The 20,536-nt window shown below is 39.0% G+C and overlaps 3 protein-coding genes across 6 annotated transcripts; all 3 read left to right on the top strand.

The window, feature by feature from the left end:
* The first annotated feature begins 717 nt into the window (after positions 1 to 717).
* On the top strand, positions 718 to 7,598 carry ip6k2a (inositol hexakisphosphate kinase 2a). The gene is made up of 5 exons (XM_079460376.1): positions 718 to 1,345; positions 3,123 to 3,336; positions 4,427 to 4,599; positions 5,850 to 6,025; positions 6,350 to 7,598. The coding sequence occupies exons 1-5, from the start codon at positions 1,135 to 1,137 to the stop codon at positions 6,896 to 6,898; spliced, it is 1,323 nt and encodes a 440-aa protein (XP_079316502.1). The 5' UTR covers positions 718 to 1,134; the 3' UTR covers positions 6,899 to 7,598.
* Positions 7,599 to 10,964: 3,366 nt separating this feature from the next.
* Positions 10,965 to 16,672, top strand: sec61a1b (SEC61 translocon subunit alpha 1b). Its single transcript, XM_079459714.1, has 12 exons — positions 10,965 to 11,122; positions 11,773 to 11,840; positions 11,929 to 11,994; positions 12,168 to 12,246; positions 12,417 to 12,548; positions 12,822 to 12,931; positions 13,423 to 13,576; positions 13,665 to 13,825; positions 13,933 to 14,130; positions 14,710 to 14,901; positions 15,014 to 15,090; positions 15,344 to 16,672. The coding sequence occupies exons 1-12, from the start codon at positions 11,116 to 11,118 to the stop codon at positions 15,528 to 15,530; spliced, it is 1,431 nt and encodes a 476-aa protein (XP_079315840.1). The 5' UTR covers positions 10,965 to 11,115; the 3' UTR covers positions 15,531 to 16,672.
* Positions 16,566 to 20,451, top strand: emc3 (ER membrane protein complex subunit 3). Of its 4 annotated transcripts, none has more exons than XM_079459715.1 (9): positions 16,566 to 16,723; positions 17,483 to 17,673; positions 17,794 to 17,851; positions 17,945 to 18,038; positions 18,125 to 18,229; positions 18,362 to 18,443; positions 18,529 to 18,608; positions 18,872 to 18,954; positions 19,113 to 20,451. In XM_079459715.1, exons 1-9 carry the CDS (start codon positions 16,703 to 16,705, stop codon positions 19,239 to 19,241), a joined length of 843 nt encoding a protein of 280 aa, XP_079315841.1. In that variant the 5' UTR covers positions 16,566 to 16,702; the 3' UTR covers positions 19,242 to 20,451. The 4 variants fall into 4 exon arrangements, with proteins under 4 accessions (XP_079315841.1, XP_079315842.1, XP_079315844.1 ...); XM_079459716.1 differs by lacking the exon at positions 16,566 to 16,723 and adding an exon at positions 16,747 to 16,862; XM_079459718.1 differs by lacking the exon at positions 16,566 to 16,723 and adding an exon at positions 16,861 to 16,993.
* Positions 20,452 to 20,536: the final 85 nt, after the last annotated feature.

Here is a 20,536-nt window from a genome sequence, read left to right as displayed (position 1 = left end):
TATATTAGTGTATATTCATTGTATTAAATTAATTAAAACAGTCAATGATGATTTGCGGGGGTCTGCCAGACATTACACTTGGGGCCACATAACGTTTGTTTATGTCGTTGCCACCGAAAGCGTCTATAGAAAACAAACATCTGTTCATCTAGTAAACGCCATAAGTGACTAATAATAAAGGCTCGATTGAAAGTTTTCTTCAAATACATGTGTTCAAGGCTGATATCGATGGGTAGGACGGTGGGCAACTGGAAATGCTTTGCCCAGCCTGTCAGCTTTACTGGCTTTTTTATATAAAAACAATTTAATTGTAATCTAATTGTAATACTAAACTCACTTTTCTTACCTTTGTGTGCTAAGCTTTAATGGACTAGTTTTGATGCACTTACGCATTTTGTTGCCTATGTTGTTAGAATTGCTACCAATGTTTCCTCATCTGTAAGTCGCTTTGGATAAAAGTGTCTGCTAAATGACTAAATGTAAATGTAATCTTTTTGTTCCTATTTTTCACAATGGTATGCTTTTTGTTGTTTCTCTTGAAATGTGCACATCACCAGCTTCCCCAAGGCATCCATGTCACAGTCAGGGAGAAAAACAGCCGAGTCCAGCCTCACCCCTCCAACCGGACTGTTTTGCTTGGATGTTCTCCCCTCCCCCACCCTTCCTCACTCTTTGTTCGCGTTCTGTCCTAACACCGGTGCTTGTGCTCCGATTGGTCAGTTCGTCGCTGGAGGCGTGGCCTTCGATGCACCAGTGACATTCTCCCAGTTCAGTGAGAGATCACAGTGTCACTAGTCTCACACGAAAGCGGTCGAAATCTTCCGCTTAAACGTCTTCATTTTCACCCTTAAATTCACCCGTAGTGCTCTTAATTAAGCGAGTACTACACAGGCTAGCTCATTTCGCCGTTAAAGAGAGGATTTGAAAACAAACATTCAGCTTTTGTCGTGTATTTCTTCTTCCTGCTTCTCTTTGTCTGGCGAAGATCACAGATTTAACGATTTAACGAGAGTGTATCCAGAAAAGCGAAACAGTGACAGATAACAAAAGGGTCGATCGTCTTCCTCAACCGCCTTCACGTCTGTTGTGTCGTGTCCAACTGGACCGGGAGCGAGAGTCTAATGCCCCCGGAGGATGAGCCCGGCCATCGAGGGAATGCAGACAGAGCAGCAGGGGTATTTGGGCAAAGGGGTGATGCTTGAGCCCTTCGTACATCAAGTGGGGGGACACTCGTGTGTGCTCCGTTTCGGGGAGCAGACGATATGCAAGCCCCTAATCCCCCGAGAGCACCAGTTTTACAAGAGCCTCCCTGCGGCTATGCGGAAGTTTACACCGCAATATAGAGGTAAGTAACCATTTAACATCTTCTCCCCCTTGTAACCTGGCCGCAAATGCTATTTCTCTTCTTTTTCTAAACCCTGTATCGCCTACGATGTGATATTTGTCAGAGTGAATGCGTTGTCAGTATGTTTGGCTTCAAAAAACATCCTAGTTTAATGAAGGCCAGCAGTGCTAGGTTAGTGTGTTACAGCGGGCTTCCACGCGGGGACGCTATTGTGACGCTTTATAAAGCTGTTTTTTAAGATTTAAAGGCCCTTTTCAGGTAAGTCATTCATTGGGTTCGAGAAACGAGGTCTAAATTCGGTTAAGACACTCTGCAGAAAGAAGATCTGATTGTGGACCTTTCTACCGAGACTTTAACTAGAAGAGGATGGGACCAAAAGACTGTTGACAAAAAAAACAGACTGCCATCCAGTGACTCTTTTCGCTTTCAAGATTAGCTGTCATTCTTCGGGATTCTTTGGGATTTACATGGATACAAGATCTTATATTATCTCACCCCAGCATCTGTCTGCTTTTTTCTGTGCTTTATATATATATATGCTCTCTCCTGCCCTTACTCTTCACACGTCACAGCATCCAATGCACTTTCAATGGCCTGTTTGTACCGGGCATCTGTTCTCTGTCGGATGGGGGATGGATATGAAATCATAACAATGTTTTGACATCAGATCTGTGATCGTCTTTACTGTCTTGTAATGCATTTCTTTACTGGACTGTTAGAAATTGCCGTCTGATGTCATATTGAGTGCATTTGCCACTTTTCTAGATTGTTTCCTGTTTAAATCTGTGTTAATGTTCGAAATGGGAAGTGGGATTTGTGACGTTTTTGTTATGATAACTAAGCAAGTTTTTCTGAATTTCCACATTTCCCAAATTACCATTACCCCAATGCAGTCATTTGCATTAATTGGATGTGGAAACACATGTTATCTTTAAGAATAAAAATACAGTAATAAGGATCCTGGAGAAACAGGATTATCATGGACGTTATGGTAAGTGGTTTAAAAATAGGCTTTAAACTAAATATGCAATATGATGTAAAATATACAAATTTAATTTTTCTTTTGGGCTGAATTTTCACCTGGACATGAATATTTAGAAAATAACCCTACATAGTGTATAATCTACCTGTGAGATTTTATCAAACATTGCCGTTTCAAACTCTTTTTCTTTTTGGTCCGGCGTCCATAATACAATTTATGACCATTTTTACAAACTACGTTGCATTTTTTTCTATCTGATGCTTTTGATGTCAGTCTCGAATTTAAGTGATGAAGTGTTGTGGTTTGATCTTTGACAAATAAATAGTGTTGGTTTTATCATATGTTTAGCCTTTTGTCATTTGTTTTGGGATGTTTTATGCTTGTGTGGTGATTGATTGGGAAAAAAGCACTTGTGCGGTTTGATCTTGCGTGGTAATCCGTGGCAGTAAAGGCACAGCTACACTGGCTGTGGTTTTTCTCAGCCTTCTCTCTCTCCCCAACCTCTTCATCTTCGTTCAATCCATCAATTCTTTCTTTCTCTTCTTGCAAGTATTTCCCGTTGTTTGTTTATTTGTTGTGGATTGTGTGATTTCTATCAGGTTAGGAGCAGCCCGTGCTGTCGGCTATAGCTTTTGTTAAAGACTGCCAAGCTTTTAATCGCAAAAAAATGAGAAGTGGGTAAGAGCCGTTAAAAACCTCCCAGCTTGGAACTCTGACTACTTCCTGTTTGCTGATATAAAATATGATACTCTTTCACCTGTGACCTTGTTCTTTTTTGCCTCTCTCTCTCTGCAGGTGAGGTGTCTGTGAGTTTCGAGGAAGATGAGGAAGGGAATTTGTGTCTTATTGCCTACCCACTGCACAGTGAGCTTGGGGATCTGGAGAACGTGGACCCCTCGGCTGACCTGGAGCCCAAAAATAAGATGAAATGGGTCAGTAAGATGCTGCTGGACAACGAGGGCTACAGCAAAGACAGATCCAGACTTTCTAGAAAAGAGAAGGACAAAGGGTAAGGGAAAGGTTACAGTCAAAACTGTATCTAAAAGTTTTCCAATTGTTATAATTTTACCTGGCTGATACAAAAATCCAGTATACTTCTATTAAAGGGGGAACTTAAGGATATATGGGCATCCTTGTAACCACATTGCAAAGCCTTGGTAACCATCCACAACAACATTGTAATGTCATAGCCCGTTTACTGGAACCACAATCCACAACATTATAATGTCATAGCCCGTTTTACCGGAACCACCATCATTAAGAGGTTAAGTTTATATGTAAAAAAGTTTTTTATTAAATGTTTGCCTTTTAATATAAAAAGAGAGTGCTTAACACATGCAAAAAATAAATTTTGTAAGTTCCAACATACTACAACTCAGACACCCATGATAATAACTCATGTTTTGCTCCTTGTGCAACGCTTACCAGAATCTATCCGGTTACTGGTCCGAAGTTTTCAGCCCTTGTCCCCACTAACCCACAAGTACCAATGTCCTCAGTGATGAACATGTCCTGAATAATACTAGTCTTTGTTCTCCTATTATAATGGCCCTGCTCAGCACTTATCTGACTCACTGAGAATGTGGACGTTTACAGCATACTCGTCCTTACATAGACTCATTGAGCGCACTGACCCACAGAACTCAGCTGGGCCGAACAGATGCATTCTCAGCTTCTGGCTGAGAGCAAATGGGAGTTTTGAGCCAAGGTTTAGCAGGAGGTTTTGTAACGGACGTAGCTTTGTGATTTAGTGTTGATCTCAAAGCGACTGGGGCAGAGGTGGAACATTTAAAGGGACAGTACACCGAAAACTGTAATGCCGTTCCATAGTTGTATGATCTTTATTTTCATAAAACAAAAGTTGGTCATTGAATGAATATCAAGTTGGGTGGATTCAATACAACGGTGGTATGTTATGACTCACTTCATGAGCACCCAACAGGTTTGAAATGACAAGTGGTCGAGTAAATGATGACAGAATTTAAATTTTTGGGTGAACTTTCACTTTAAAGAGGTCAGACCCAATAAAGGAGTCTAGCTAAGAACCTGAACCCTAGTCTGCTTATCTGTCTGACCCACCCCCTTCATCTTTTCTCCAGTGTAAAACGCGATGAGGAGTTAGAACGGCTCAAGCAGGCTGAAGTCTTCTACTACAGCCTGGAGAGAAGCAACGCTTCTGGCCCTCAGCTCAAGCACAACCCATGGAGCCTCAAGTGCCACCAACAACACCTGCAGCGGATGAAAGAGAATGCGAAACATCGCAACCAATACAGTATCCTTTAACTGTTAGCATTAACAGTGAATGAATAGGTTCTATAGTACTAATTTCTCGCTAGAAAAGCAATCAAATGTTTTTGCTGTGAAATTTTTTCCAAAACTATGCTCGTGTTTCGGCCGCCATTTTCTTTTTCCGAGCTTGAGCCTTCTCGACCAATCATGTTCCTTGCATGTTGTTATGGAAATGATAGGGGTCTGTCATTGGTTAGCTGTGAAATAGCTGCTTGATGTAGGGCGTTTTCAACATCAAAAGATGTTCTGAGCTGCAGAAAAAGACACCGGCGCTGGCGTTTAAAAAAGAGCTCAGGACTTTTTTGAAAACACGGTTTACTCCATAGGATTATAATGTAAAACAGACGCCAGCAGCTTCAAAAAAAGAAGTCAAGTGTAAATAGCCTTATGATATATAGGAGTTAATCAAGATTGTCGAGCAATAGCGGTTATTAATCGTAGCAATGTTTCGGTGTTTGTAAACATGAGAGGTAATTGAAATGAATATGAACAGGTAAAATGAAAATGAACAGGCTTCCGTGCTGCAGTGTGTATGATGAATTTATGCTGATCAGGTGCACCAAAGGACAATACACATCACTTTGCACTGCATCTGAGGCAGAACAAATGACGTCTGTAGATTAAGGGATTATGAAATTTGGCTGACAATTAATTTTCTTATGTTTATTTTCTCTTAAAAAATGGTGTCATCATATATTTAAGGTCTAGGGCCTCTGGACTTTTACCATTCAATAATACAGCCGGCAAATATTAGCTTTTTTTAAGACAATAAAATTGTATATTAATGTTGGTAGGCTGTTTTTCACATTGAAATTTCTCTTAAATAATATTAAATTGTACTGCAGGTTGGTTATGCTATATGCTTGAAAGTTTTTTAAGTGATTGTTGATACATTTTTTTCAATATTATCGTATTTAAGTTAATATCTATACACTAATATATGCAATTATGCATGCACTGCCGCTCCCCCTTGTGTCTTCTATAGAGATGTGCAATAATAGCGATGATCTGAAACCATCGTGATGAGGTCATACAATCGTGATGCTATGATTTTTTAATAATCCTGACAGCCCTGTAGTTTTGTACCATAGCAAACGCTAATGCTTCTATTCCTGTGCAAATTGACAATTATAATTTCAATCAGCATTTTATGACTTGCGTCAGAAAAACAAAGGTTAATGTAATGCAGCGTTTAAGAGGAAAGAGAATCTGTTTCCCTTAACCCAGAACCAGAATTCATCTTGTTGGAGAACCTTACATGGCGTTACACGGTTCCATGCGTGCTTGATCTGAAGATGGGCACCAGGCAGCACGGTGACGACGCATCCGAGGAGAAGAAGGCCCTACATATCCGCAAGTGTCAGCAGAGTACATCAGCCAGTATAGGAGTGCGACTCTGTGGCATGCAGGTTAGCTCATAATTGTAATATAAAAATATAGCTGTTTTTTATATTCATATTTTACAGCTAAAACTCATATTTTTGTTTAAGTATTAACATTATCATTTGTGAAATATTATTTATTGTATTTCTTAATGCATTGCCTTGCCATAGCTACATTTTATTATACATTTTTTATTAATAATTGTTTTTAAGAAATTTTCATTGTTAGTCAACACAATTACCGCAAATGCTGCTATATCTTTAATTTTGTTGAACCCGGAAGAATTATTATTGTAATGTACCCGGCAATGGTTTATTCATACTCATTGCCCTCTTCACTTTCCCCCACAGGTGTACCATTCAGACACGGGGCAGCTTATGTTCATGAATAAGTACCACGGCCGTAAACTGACCCTGTCTGGTTTTAAAGAGGCCATCTATCAGTTCTTCCACGATGGGAGGCGTCTGAGGCAGGAACTCCTGTCACCCGTCCTGCGCCGACTGCAAGAAATGCAGGCGGCTCTGGAAGCCTGCGAAAGCTACCGTTTTTTCTCCAGCTCGCTACTGATCATCTATGACGGAGACCCCCCGAGGTCCCGCCACTCTCCAGAGGATGGCCTCTCGGACGAGGAGGAGGAAGAAGAGGAGGAAGAGGGCGGTGCTTACGGTTTCCCTCACGGTGCTGGTGCAGCTAGCAGCAGTTCCGGATTGGTGCGACGCATGGCCAGGGCAGACAGCGGGCCGTTAGTGGATGTGCGCATGATTGACTTTGCCCATACCACGTGTCGGCATTACGGGGAGGACAGCATTATTCACGAGGGCCAGGATAGTGGTTACATATTCGGCTTGGAGAACCTCATAACCATCATTTCCCAACTAGAAGATCACAGCACAGACTAAGCCACCGCTCAGCCCACTCCGTCAGAACTATAGAGCAGCATGACATAAAAAATGGGAAATGGAGTTCGTCTCTTTGCTTATTTCTTATTCTTGCCTGAAAAGTTCAGAAGTCAGTAAAATCTCAATGCTCCACCTGTTCGCTTGTTTTTTTTTATGTCTTTGCTAGGGTTTTTTCAAGTTCATAGCGAATTCGAAAGGCTAATACTCAGAGATCACGTGATCTGCTTTCACCCTGTGATTCTGTAGCTTCACTCACAAACCCCACTGTGCTGTTACAAATGTTTGTTTTATTTATTAAAAAAGATAAAACGCATTGCAGACGACGTTTGTAATTGTGTGAGAATGACGGAAGTGATCGCCTGCTCTTGAGCGATCCTTATTGGATGACGAAGAATAGTGGGCGGAGAAAAGGAAGACTGTTAACTGTCTCTCTACAACAAAGTTCCTTGCACCCATTATGAAGAGACTATATAGTTCGTTGACAGAAAGAGTCTATAATAAAGCTTTATTTATCTGTCATATTTCCTAAATAAACTAAAAAAGCAACGAAAAAGCGAATGGAGACATGACTACATTCCATATTATTAATGTTACAATAATGATATTAATGAATATTATTATTTGACATGTTCCAATACCTCTGTCCTATCTGTTGTACATGGTATGTTGGAGGAAAAATAAAACTTTTGTTTGTGTTCTGTTTCGATCTCGTACTGTGTGATACTTTATTTAGTAATGAGTTGAGGCCCTGGAATTATGAGGTTCTGTCTGACATTTGAGCTATTCGCTTTTTTTGGCCATGTCGAACTCTTCAGAGTGCGTTTCATAGATGCGTTATCTCCTTCGGCAAAGGAGCGACAACATGACGTCATCTTAGTTCTGGGTCAGTGGCCATAAGGCTTCGAAAAGGTGTGGCGAGCAGTGGAATGATCCCTTGGTTGCAGTTTGCTACCTCACCCCAGATGCTGCTAATTTTCATACACTTGACCTTTACTTATAATAATATTTAAATAATATTATTATATTTAATATATTAAATAATATTTAACATTTAAATATTTAATAGTGTAAAGTTAGAATGGAGTAGAAGTTAGCTTTCAATGTCAACAAGGACCGTACAATATTTGAAAGTATCGCATATTGCAATGGTTGCATATTACAATAACCAAAACTGAAAAAAATATATATAGGCTCACATTTATAGACAGTCACATTTTTATGTTGACGCAAACGAGACCTGAACGAGACTGAATGTGCATGCCTGTGTTGAAGATGAACAACCATCAAGAAGAAAGTAAAACATTTGGTCCGATAACTGTCAGATTTTAATATTCAAATAGATTTTAGAAGCTTAAAGCATATCGTATTGCATATCGAATCCTAGGCCTACTTTATTTAGCAAGTTATCACAATTTTCTGATGTTTGTGATCATTTGTAAATAGGCAGTGTTTTGAATTACAATTAAAATGTATTCTGTTTATTATTATTATCGTAGCTTCGCCAGAATGTGACTAGCAAATTTTGGGGTAGCCCACATGAAAGAAAAAACAGTATACCATAGTATAATATAATTACTGTAGTATACTATAGTATTCATAACTGTAGTCAAATAAGTAGTATAGTTTAATTTTAACTAACATTCAAAATGTCAACGTTTTGCAACAGTTTTTATGCACAACAAGGTGGCTTGACCAAGCAACAGTTACAACCTTTTCCTCTTAAACTTCCAACCAGTAAATGTCTCATGCTGAACATGGATGGGTAAAGCTCCAATTAACAACTAATTGGTTGGCAACAAATGCCAAATGATGATCTCAGAGATCAGTCAGGGTTGTCTGTTCTGTTTGTTTGTTTAATCCTCAGTCTCTGTGGATGGCATTGTTCCTGCGATTTGATCTAACAACATGGGATAGAGCCAGTGTGCATTTGTTCATGCACGAGATATGCATGCTGTGTACGTGCATAATTCTGCGTGTTTGTGTTGTCTGGGTCCCAATGCGTGTCAGTGTAATTCAGCATCCCTCCTTATCCAGTGCATCGGTTGTCATGGCAACGGACCTGTTTGCTAATACTGAAGTGTCTATGGCAACAGAACAGTGCAATATTTTTAGTTTCTTTCTCTGGCACTGGGGACTGCACTGTCACTATATTGCCCTACATATAAAATAAATCTCATATAATGTCAAGTTAATAGCAAATGAATTCATCCTTAAGGATGTGAGAGAATTGTACTTCTTACATAATTGCTGTTGAATTACCGGTTTCGAGCAGAATCGTTTAGTGCATTCAAAGTGCCCACTTCTGTCATATTTCGCAAATGGCTTTCACGAGCATCTTGTCAGTGATACTATATGTACTTTTTGTAATACTCAGTACAGTAGCAGGGACATTTATTGAGGACAGTCAATTCATTGACTTCGCCCTGGTAATCAATACTTCTCACTGTTGTTCTACAAAGCGTGTTTTTGTTTCACAAACAATAAGACTCACTCTACTGTTATGTTTTAACAAACTAACAACACATATAAACACTGTTATATTACAGTATCAACTTCCAGAGAAAAGAAACAATACCAAATGTCATGGAGGCATTGGGAGAATTCATCCGGACATGAATACAGAACGCCTCTGAAAGCAGAGGTCGTGGGTCTTGCATGCCCCTTTGGAGAAGACCACAAGAGAGGGAGAGCTTGAGAGAGAACCAGACTGAGAAAGAATTAGAAAGCGCTGCTATGACGTAAATGGCGCTCCTATAAAGCACAGAGCAGAGTTTAGCTGTAGGCTGGTGTTGACTTCATTCATTGACCGCGCTGTCAACATACATTTAATCAAGCCTGCCAACTATACTAACAAGATAAACTTCCACACAATGCACACAACTAGTTTACATGTGCTGTGGTGACTTTTTGCATATTATATTCAATCATAACATTTCAATCTTCCCCTTTTTTATTATAATCTAAATATTCTGTTAATTGGAATGTTATAATTGAATGTTATAGAACTATAACATTCATATGACAATGCAGATCAAATTTGATCTCATATCAATTTCATCACACATTTTGATAAATTGTATAATGACTTAAAAAATGATGTTTGATTGCAGATTTTGGCATTATGAAAAAAATCACAGCCCAGTTTTTAACCTTGGCATAATCTTGTATAAAGTAAGTGCCTGTCTTTTATAGATTCACATTCGTGGTGTAGTTAAGCCCTGAATATTTACCAATTGATTTGATGTAACGTGGGTCATGCAACAATGTCTCGGGCATTTGAAATAGGAGCATATACATACAAAAGTATTCAGAGGCAAACAAATGTATGTAGCAATCAAGAGGAAACAAACAACCTTACAGAAAATACTGTGGTACCCAGTACTTTTTGGCCCCTTTAGTGATTTTCATTTTTGCACTAGTCCTGTCGAATGGCTATAGGCCTTTCATGAACCTTTTGTTAGCTGATACAAGGACGCCCCCGGGTGGTTATTTATGTAATTGGATGAAATAAACATTTGTGGATAAACTTTTTACCAGTCTGTCATTTTTAGCATATAATAAGTAATGCGTATGGAAAACGTAACAAGGAAAACAAAACATCAGTTGAAACCAAGCTTAAAGTGTACGACCGGTGGGCGTGTGGGTCTCAAAAGCTACATTTTAAAGTATTTTTGTAATATTAAATTGTTTTATCATTCATATATATTATCTTTATTTATTTATATTATATTATTAATGTATTTATAATATACAAACAGGTTATTTTGTAGATCAGCCATGGTTTACATCGCAGAGGCGACCTCTAGCGTCCTTTAACGATTACTCCGAAACGACTGTGGTTGGTCCTCTTAAACTAGCGCTGAGAAAAGTAACAGGTACCACGTGACAACCACTCATCTTCGAAGGGTTCGAACGATATATAACATCTGTTTCTTTTTACCGCTGAAACAAAGCCCAAATATTTCAAGCCCATATAATTGTGACTACAGAATAATTAAATATGTTCAGAAAATAAATATATTGAGAAAAGTATTATTTATACCAATCGTGACCCCGGGCCTTTAACCCCGCCCATTTTATTCGGTTCCATTATTCATCCGACTCTGACGTGTATTTGTGCTCTGGCTGATGACGTGTCCTGAACGCGCTCTTCATAGGAGCTGTTGACCGGTGTCCACTAACCGCAAGACTGAAATCGTCGTCAAGAAGACACAACCATGGGCAGTAAGTCATCTCATCATCTTTACTCTGATACGTAACTTCATATATTATGCCGTTTAAATAGCATTATGGTCGTTTGTTGGCACCAGTGCTTCCTTTTTCCTGTGGCATGCGCTAAAATGTCCAAATTTGTCACCGGTTTACACGACTTACTGTTCAGTGAAGCTGAAACGACTTGAAACGCGTCGAGTTTTCTTTACGTGCGGGGCCATTGTTTTACTCTTTCTAATCAAATTTAGCCGGGTAACTTTAACGTTAGTATTTGGGACAAACCACGCATTTGTAGTCTTCGATTTTGGTTCTACGTGGACGTTTTTATGCGGTCTACATTTCACATGTAGCTTACAAAAGTGGCACGTCATAGTAGCGTTGGTCATGCAGTCACAATATAACAAAAGCTCCTGACCTTTAACCAGGAAATACAATAAATCAGTTTTATATAGCGTTTTTACTTGCGTGTATTCTATTCCTGTGGTGTTGTTTGGTTGTAACTTCGTTACTTCTTGTGCCGAATGATGACGTTGCATGAGAATCAGGTTCGAGTGAATCCCAAAGCCACGTAGCTTGTACTGTACCGAGCTCCTTTGATGGCAACATACGCATCATGAGTGCATTATTACCGTAGCCTAATGACTTATTTTGCTCTCTTTCAGTTAAATTCTTAGAAGTGATTAAGCCGTTTTGTGCTGTTTTACCCGAGATCCAGAAACCGGAGAGGAGGGTTCGTATCTGTCAACATCAAGCATTTACTGCATTTGTTAATGTGGCGCTTGAATGGTTATGTTACTAACTTGAATCTTTCCCAACAGATTCAGTTCAGAGAAAAAGTGCTATGGACTGCGATCACATTGTTTATATTTCTGGTGTGCTGCCAGGTATGTGTACACCGAACAGCTGTTTTGCAAACATGAAAGTGTTGAAGTCAAACATAATCCTTCTCGTGCGTTTAGAAATCCTCACGCAAACATTAACCACTATGTCTGGGTCTGTTTTATTTGCTCGGAAACTGTAAACTTGTATGGTTTAACCACTGATTTCTCTCCTATAGATTCCTCTTTTTGGTATCATGTCGTCAGATTCTGCCGACCCGTTTTACTGGATGAGAGTCATCCTAGCATCCAACAGAGGTGTGTATACCTGCTCCAGAAGTGTCAGACAGTGATTTAATCTGTTTATAATGTTTGACAACTGGTGTAATCCGATTTTATTTGCCGATGCTCGCATTGGCTTCGAAAAGGGCGTAATGGCCAACCATTTGTTTAATGTAGTCAATGAAGTAATGATGTGTGTGTTTTAGGTACTCTGATGGAGTTGGGTATCTCTCCCATTGTGACCTCTGGTTTGATAATGCAGCTGCTTGCTGGAGCTAAAATCATTGAGGTTGGAGACACACCTAAAGACAGAGCGCTCTTCAATGGAGCTCAGAAACGTACGTCACCCCCTTTTATATTTCCATGCCGGTTATTGTATTATACAGAGGCTCTCAGGAATAATTGATTCTGATTGGTTAAAGAATTGTATCCCAGGCAACAATTATTTTCTAGCTGTGCTTGATTTATTTGTCTCATAACACTCTGTGGTCAGACGGTGCCAAAACTAATGGAAATCGAATGATGCTATATTGTGGCAACTCTTACCATCATCACTATACTTGTTTTCCAGTAACTGTGTTCGCATTCTAACTGTGGTGTCTTTCCACCAGTTTTTGGCATGATCATCACCATTGGTCAAGCTATTGTGTATGTGATGACTGGGATGTATGGAGACCCTTCAGAGATGGGTGCTGGAATCTGCCTTCTCATCATCATCCAGGTTATTTTAATGATAATGAATTCTCCTTAAACATTCTGTAAAATCTCCAATCAATGTCGTTCCTTCCACTGCTTTATTTATTTGTACTTCCCAGTCAGGATTAGTTTTAGGTGTGGACGTGCATTATGTAAACATACACATTTCCCTCCCTTGAACTTCTGGGGTTCTGTATAGGAACACGCAGAACGCAATCACAAATCATCATGCAGAGAATAAAACTGACGATATCTTGCTTAACATTCGATGTATTGTTCTTTGTTTTGTGATGCCCATTGTCCTGGGGTGAACTGCTTCCTTTATTGTTGATCAGCAAGCTTTAATGTGAAGTGGTTTGTGTGATTGGTTGATTATATCAGGGATTTTCAACCCTGCTCTTGAAGAAAATAACTCATTTCATTCAAAACTTAACTAAACTTTGTAGAGAGTCTCCAAAAGTAAGAAACGCCCGGATTAAGTCATCATTGATTAATAAATCTAGAATTTCCTTCTAGTTGTTTGTGGCAGGTTTAATTGTGTTGCTGTTGGATGAGTTGCTTCAGAAGGGTTACGGATTGGGCTCCGGTATCTCTCTCTTCATCGCCACCAACATCTGTGAGACCATTGTGTGGAAAGCATTTAGCCCAACGACTGTCAACACAGGAAGAGGTGTGTGGTCAGAAGCTGCATCTTCGTTTTGACATTGTGATATCAGGAAACGGTCGCATTGATTGAATCAACTTTTGTGTGCATACAGGTACTGAGTTTGAGGGGTCAATTATTGCTCTGTTCCACCTGCTGGCCACTCGTACCGATAAAGTGCGAGCCCTGAGAGAGGCCTTCTACAGACAAAACCTGCCTAACCTCCTGAACCTCATCGCTACGGTCTTCGTCTTTGCTGTGGTCATATACTTCCAGGTTAGTGGTTAACATATTTGTTTTTACGGTTAATTCCATATATAATCTTAATTTAACGTGTATAAGGATACACTGAGATGCCAACTAGATTATGTGCTGTTCCACAGGGCTTCAGAGTCGACCTCCCCATTAAATCTGCACGCTATCGTGGCCAGTACAACACGTACCCCATCAAGCTTTTCTACACATCCAACATTCCCATCATCCTGCAGTCCGCACTGGTGTCCAACCTCTACGTCATCTCTCAGATGCTCTCCACTCGCTTCAGCGGGAACTTCCTGGTCAACCTGCTGGGGACTTGGTCTGTAAGTAACATTTTTGAGGTTTCTCGTGGTTTTCGCATACTATCCCAGTTAACTTGATCTGTTTTCTATAAGGTTGCTATTATATTCTACGTGTATTGCATTGTAATCCTAACATAGCCTAGTTCAGGGGTCTCCAACCCAGCTCATGGGGAGCTACTGTTCTGAAGAGTTCCAACCCCAATCAAACACACCTGGACCATCTAATCAAGGTGTTCAGGCGTTTTGGCTAGAAGGGAAACATCTACCTCCACTGGGCATGCTCACTTCAATATCGCATCATTTTTGTCACGCTCTTTTATTATTGTAAGTTTAGGGCTGGGGAAGGTGTAGGCACTAGCTAATGTCATTTATTGTAATTTTATGGTGACATTTTTGCATCACTTCCAACCGTAGCTGTATCCCTGCTAGCCACAGCTGTGTTCAAGCTTGCTTGGGAATTAAAGACAGGTGTGCTGGTTGGGTTAGAGCAGGACTGCAGCTCACCAGGAGCAGGGTTGGAGATGCCTGGCCTAATTGATGTGAAGAATAAATAAAAAAATTGTGCATTTTTCAAGCGTGTTTTTTTTCTTCTATTAATAGGATACCTCAACCGGAGGTCCAGCGCGTGCCTACCCTGTAGCTGGTCTGTGCTACTACCTCTCTCCCCCAGAATCATTCGGCACAGTTTTGGAGGATCCGGTCCACGCTGTCATTTACATTATATTCATGCTGGGATCTTGTGCATTCTTCTCCAAGACATGGATTGAAGTATCTGGATCGTCAGCCAAAGATGTAAGACAATCCGATTACTCTTTCTTATTGGTCGTGGTTCAGTCAAGAAGATCACAAAATCGACTTTACTTCTACACAAGTGTGCTTCAGCTGTACTCTTTCTGTTATTCAGGTTGCCAAACAGCTGAAAGAACAGCAGATGGTTATGAGGGGACACAGGGAAACTTCTATGGTTCATGAACTCAACCGGTAAGGCATTCATGTCCTAGCGAATCAGACGTTAAATAACGTCTCAAGTCTTTTCTAATAATTTCGTGAAATTGACCAATTTGTCAGATATTGTAACTTTTACCCGAAAGTGACCTCTGCATTTAACTCACGCACAGCAAGTCGTGAACACACGTACACCCGGAACATGTGACCTTTTGGTCACAAGTCCGACTCTCTAACCATTAGGCCACGACTTCCCCTAAGTGTGTCTGTCTTTGAATATTTGTTTTAGGTACATCCCAACAGCAGCTGCCTTTGGAGGTCTATGTATAGGTGGCCTATCTGTCATGGCCGACTTCCTGGGAGCCATTGGATCCGGAACTGGAATCCTATTGGCTGTGACCATCATCTATCAGTACTTTGAGATCTTTGTCAAGGAACAGAGTGAAATGGGCAGTATGGGTGCTCTCCTGTTTTAAGGCCCCAAATGAGACTGACTGAATTTATATGGGTTAAGTTCTTTTTATATGAATTTGGTTATAGGAAACGCACAAATTCAATGTTGTACATCACAAATGTGCTTCCACAGTGCGTCAGAACCTGACTTCTCCCATAACGGCTTGCCTACCAAGAGCTGCAGATTGGATATTATTGTTTTGTTTTCTCTTGGGGATGTGGCAGCTTGATAATGCATATTAAGCAGGAGAATGTAACTTCATTAATTTCAACTTCAGACAAACCTTTTCCCATATGTCCCTAGCTAGTATCTATATGGGATTTCTTTCTATTAAACTCGAAATGTGTGGATTGATGAAATGTCCAAACACTACAAGTTAAATACAACATTATACCATAGAGAGCCACGATACAGTGTAAATAAAGACAGATTTTAAGTGTGTGCGTTGTTGTGCACATTTGCTTGTTGTGGCTTTTGCGCGGGCTGAGTATGTAAAAGTGTTTGGATTCAATTGGTCAAAATGTTTGAAGAGATGCTTGGGTTCGGTTTGCCAACAAACTTCCATTGTATTTATGTATGATATTTTTCTTGTATCTAAATGTCATTGTAGCCACACACTTTTCTTGGACCAAATGCTGCATAAACTGCCTTTTAAAACATGCCAGTGTTATTTTGTGAGGTTATGGTTTGTAGAAGAATGTATTTTTGTCTTAAGCAAGCAAAAATGACTGTTCCAAAAACGTCTTCAGATAGATATCCTGAACATATATCAAAATATAAAGATTTCTGTGTAGGACTCCCGCAACTGACACATTCCTTGTGCGAAAATCATTTTATAATCATTTAGGCCTGACTCCTATATAGCTTTATTAAGCAATGTTATGAATAAATTGTAAACGTTGTTCCTTAAGTTTGTTTCGGGTTTCTTTTAAATGCTATTATGTATGGTAATATATTTAATGTGTCCTTCAAGTCCTTAAATACACACTCTGAGACATTGTGGATTCACCATGAAGTAAATTAAATTATATAAAGTAGCCTATAATAAACAATTACTAATGCTGATGTTTACTGATAAATTAAAGAAGTAATAAATTATCAATAAACTGTTACGAATGCGTGTTTTAGATCTAGAAATGTTAACGTCGGGATTCTCACTCCTGTAACAGCGGCGGACATCTCGCAGACCACACAATGTTGTTCAGACATGAAACAGTAGGTGGCGGTATTTGCATGACACCCTATATACACACCATTATTGAAAAGCTACAGAAGAAATCGCATAGAGTCGCCTCTTATATTAAGGCGTTTTCGGCCGTTACGGAGATAAAGCGCTAACTGCATTCGAGAGCAGGTACAAGTGCATCGATAGAATTATTGTGTGGCTCGTTTTCCCATCTGGTAGCTTCAAAAATATAGCAAAACAACAGGGGAAATATTTATATGTCAATAAAGGATGCGTCGCCTTCATGAGTCTGAGAGAAGGTTGTTAGCCACAAGCTAACCTTGATCCAAGCACCTGCTACTGCGGCTGCTTTCTTTTTGCGTTTAAAATAAATAAAAACAGTAGCATATAAACCTCAGACATATACGTGATTGATGTTTGTGAAGTTACTTTACAATTGTTAATGGAAATTGTAAATCTATGTCATAAAAATGCGTATTAGTTTCATAGGATAAGTGGATGTCTACAGGATTTGCCGGGTTAGCATGTTTAGCCTGCACTAGAGAACACTTGAGAGGTCAAAGACTAGTAACATACCAAGTGTTACTGTGACAATATAATTTATATACTTTGTTCTACAGTTTGTTCTTGTTGACAGCTATTTAATTGATCGTTGAATCACATAAATTTGGAATAATACGTTATCTTTTTAAATGTGTTACTAGGAGTTTGTCATGAAATTAGGTTTTTAAGAAGATTGTCACGTAACCTCTTGTTTTTATATGTTCACTTTATTTTCTCTGTCTTAGGTGGCCCATATCCCATCAGCATCCCTTTACGGAAACATGGCTGAGCCCGAGCTCCTCCTGGACTCCAATATTCGTCTTTGGGTTGTGCTGCCTATTGTGTTCATCACTTTTTTGGTTGGAGTGATAAGGCATTACGTTTCAATTCTGTTGCAAAGTGACAAGAAGCTCACATTAGAACAGGTTTCAGACAGGTAACTACATCGATGCCATCATTAGCCGGTTGGACATGTTCATTGCCCAGCCTATGTGTGTTGCAATTTCCAGGATAATGTCCACTGATTAAACACTTGTGCTGCTTGTTTTGTACACAGTCAGGTTCTCATCAGGAGCAGAGTTTTACGAGAAAATGGAAAATACATTCCTAAACAGGCAAGTCCATTCTTCTTCTTTATAAAATTAACAATTTTGCTTTTATTCCTTGGACTCGAGCACTCAAACTAATGTTGTTTCCTTTTAAAATAGTCTTACTTGATGAGAAAATTTTACTTCAATAATCAAGAGGATGGGTTTTTTAAGAAGACTAAAAGAAAGGTAGTTCCACCCTCTCCAATGACTGGTGAGTGTTTTTAAGTATTACTTTCTAATCAGATTTGACCCAAGTTTTAATGACAAAGTTAATGTGATTCTTATTTGCTTATTTAGATCCCAGCATGTTGACAGACATGATGAAAGGCAATGTGACAAATGTCCTGCCTATGATCCTTATTGGTGGATGGATTAACTGGACCTTCTCTGGCTTTGTCACAAGTAAGAAATACACATTTTCCAATTTCTAGTTCTGCAATAGTTATAGCCCATTACTGCAATCCTTTGTACATTTATTATGACTACTATCTGTTCATTTTTTAAAATGTGTTTATGAATCTGTTCTCTCCTAAGCAAAGGTACCATTTCCTCTCACACTCCGCTTCAAGCCAATGCTTCAGCAGGGAATTGAATTGCTCTCACTAGATGCATCCTGGTTGGTGCTTTCACACACCTGTCAGATTTTTATATTGTTTTTTCCTACAAAACTCTGTATCTAAACCTTTCATTTACATCCATAGGGTGAGTTCAGCATCTTGGTATTTCCTGAATGTCTTTGGTCTCAGAAGCATGTATTCTTTAATCCTTGGACAAGACAACGGTAAATAACTTGACTGGCTTTCCATGTTTGAACAAATTCTGTGCTATCGCTTTGTTGTAAAACACATGCAGGCCTTTCTATGTCATCTCTGTGTCGTCTTAATAATAACTGTTACAAATTGAAAGCAGAAGAAATGTTATCAGTTGAATTGCTGGAGCCCATTTTATGTATTAAACAAACATAATATAAATATAGTTTATCTGCTATTGTATCACTTATTTTGGGTGAAATATAAATGCATTTAAAATAATTATTTGCAACAGGTGCGGATCAGTCTCGCATTATGCAAGAACAAATGAGTGGCGCTGCGATGGCAATGCCTGCAGACACAAACAAAGCATTCAAGGTATCCTTTATAACTTATGCAGTCTGGCTAAATCCATGTAGTTCTGTTGAATTGTTTACTAATTATGTGTAGGATATGTGTACACCAAGGTACTCACACAGCTTTTATAAAAGTAGAATGACAAACTTCTAGATTGTTTAACTGCACTGTCTTTCTAGGCTGAATGGGAAGCATTAGAGTTGACTGACCACCAGTGGGCTTTAGAGAATGTTGAGGAGGACCTAATGAGCAAGGACTTGGACCTGACAGGAATGTTCAGCAAAGAATTGCCAACGGGCATCTTCTAAGTGCCTGTCCACTACTGAGAGGTCTGGAGGACTTCATCAAGTCAGAATTACAGTGACTTCAGTGAATCATTGGACTGGTTGTGGAGGCATTTTGTGCACTTCCAATATGATTTCTGACAGTGACTTAAACTTCACAGACATATTGCATTTTATGTCATATGTATGCATCATTCCATCCTTTGTTTAGTTTTTCTCAGACACAAGTTTCATTAAGGAAAGGTTTATTTAAGCTTAAAGCTTTGTCTTTTACAACCTTACAATACATATGAAACATTGCAGTGCTTCCTGTAGTGTAGCGTGTGTCCAGGTTTTCCTGAACGCATTCCCCAATTATTATTGGTGTTTTTTGTTTGTTTTCCTTTTAACGGAATCATTTTTTTGGTTCTGTTTTTATTTCACTAGGACCATATGAGATCTTTGGACCAAGTAGGCAAATTTATGTTTTAGGAAGAATTGTTAAAAATAGGACCAGTCTTTAGATTCCATTCGTAAAAATAATAAATGCTAATATACTCACTGGTGTTTTAAGAGATGCTTTCTTTGGTGACAGTAATTAGATCATGTGTAGAAATGTATTGGCATGGTTAATATTTATTTGACTTTTAAACATCTTTGGTTTGGTAAAATAAATTTGTCACTGCATGTGCACTGCTGGGAAAATTCTAACACATTTTATTTTGTTCTTATATTAAACAGATGCGCTGTTGTTACACATTTAATGAATACAATCGTTTTTTACCATTACTAAATAAAAGCTCCACCATTAAAAAGCAATAGGACGTCATTATTTTACATAATAGGAACGTTAAATATGGTAAAAGTATGCAAGTCACGATAACACTAAAATCTTTGGTATTTATTTAGACAAGCTGCTGTCTTTTCTGCATTTATTGAAAAGTTCAAAAAAACTACTATGGTGGTCAACGGTGCCCCAAAAATCTCAAACATGCATCCAAATATTTCTGGATGAACACATCTTCGTGTTTCAACAGAACAAAGAAATGTATACAGGTTAACTTGATGAAGATGAATTCATAACACAATTCTCACTTTCCCTTTAATGTCACGTAACCCACCATTATTCAATGTAATATCGGTGATGACTAAATAAAATGTATGCAAATAGGAAAATGTGTCTAAAATAAAGTGTCACGGTTGAGACTCAATGTGTGTCTTGATATGATATAATATGCAAAGATAAAGTTGTTTTAAAATACTTTTATTGGCCACACGTCATATTTCGAGTTACATAGAATGTATATTGGCTGATCTCGGCAGCCAGCTTTGCGCGCTCC

This window comes from Barbatula barbatula, assembly GCF_947034865.1.
Source record: "Barbatula barbatula genome assembly, chromosome: 7".
In the NCBI taxonomy this organism is placed as follows: domain Eukaryota; kingdom Metazoa; phylum Chordata; class Actinopteri; order Cypriniformes; family Nemacheilidae; genus Barbatula; species Barbatula barbatula.
This window is presented reverse-complemented; position numbering and strand designations above follow the sequence as displayed.

Bases quoted from the DNA above. Each gene is read 5' to 3' on its own strand.
- ip6k2a (XM_079460376.1), top strand. From the start codon at position 1,135: ATGAGCCCGGCCATCGAGGGAATGCAGACAGAGCAGCAGGGGTATTTG. The intron at 3,337-4,426 runs GTAAGGGAAAGG...TCTTTTCTCCAG, and splicing joins AGAAAAGAGAAGGACAAAGG to TGTAAAACGCGATGAGGAGT. The intron at 4,600-5,849 runs GTATCCTTTAAC...ACCCAGAACCAG, and splicing joins GAAACATCGCAACCAATACA to AATTCATCTTGTTGGAGAAC.
- sec61a1b (XM_079459714.1), top strand. The intron at 12,247-12,416 runs GTGTGTATACCT...TGTGTGTTTTAG, and splicing joins CATCCTAGCATCCAACAGAG to GTACTCTGATGGAGTTGGGT. The intron at 14,131-14,709 runs GTAAGTAACATT...TTCTATTAATAG, and splicing joins ACCTGCTGGGGACTTGGTCT to GATACCTCAACCGGAGGTCC.
- emc3 (XM_079459715.1), top strand. From the start codon at position 16,703: ATGTTGTTCAGACATGAAACA. The intron at 17,852-17,944 runs GCAAGTCCATTC...CTTTTAAAATAG, and splicing joins GAAAATACATTCCTAAACAG to TCTTACTTGATGAGAAAATT. The intron at 18,230-18,361 runs GTAAGAAATACA...TTCTCTCCTAAG, and splicing joins CTTCTCTGGCTTTGTCACAA to CAAAGGTACCATTTCCTCTC.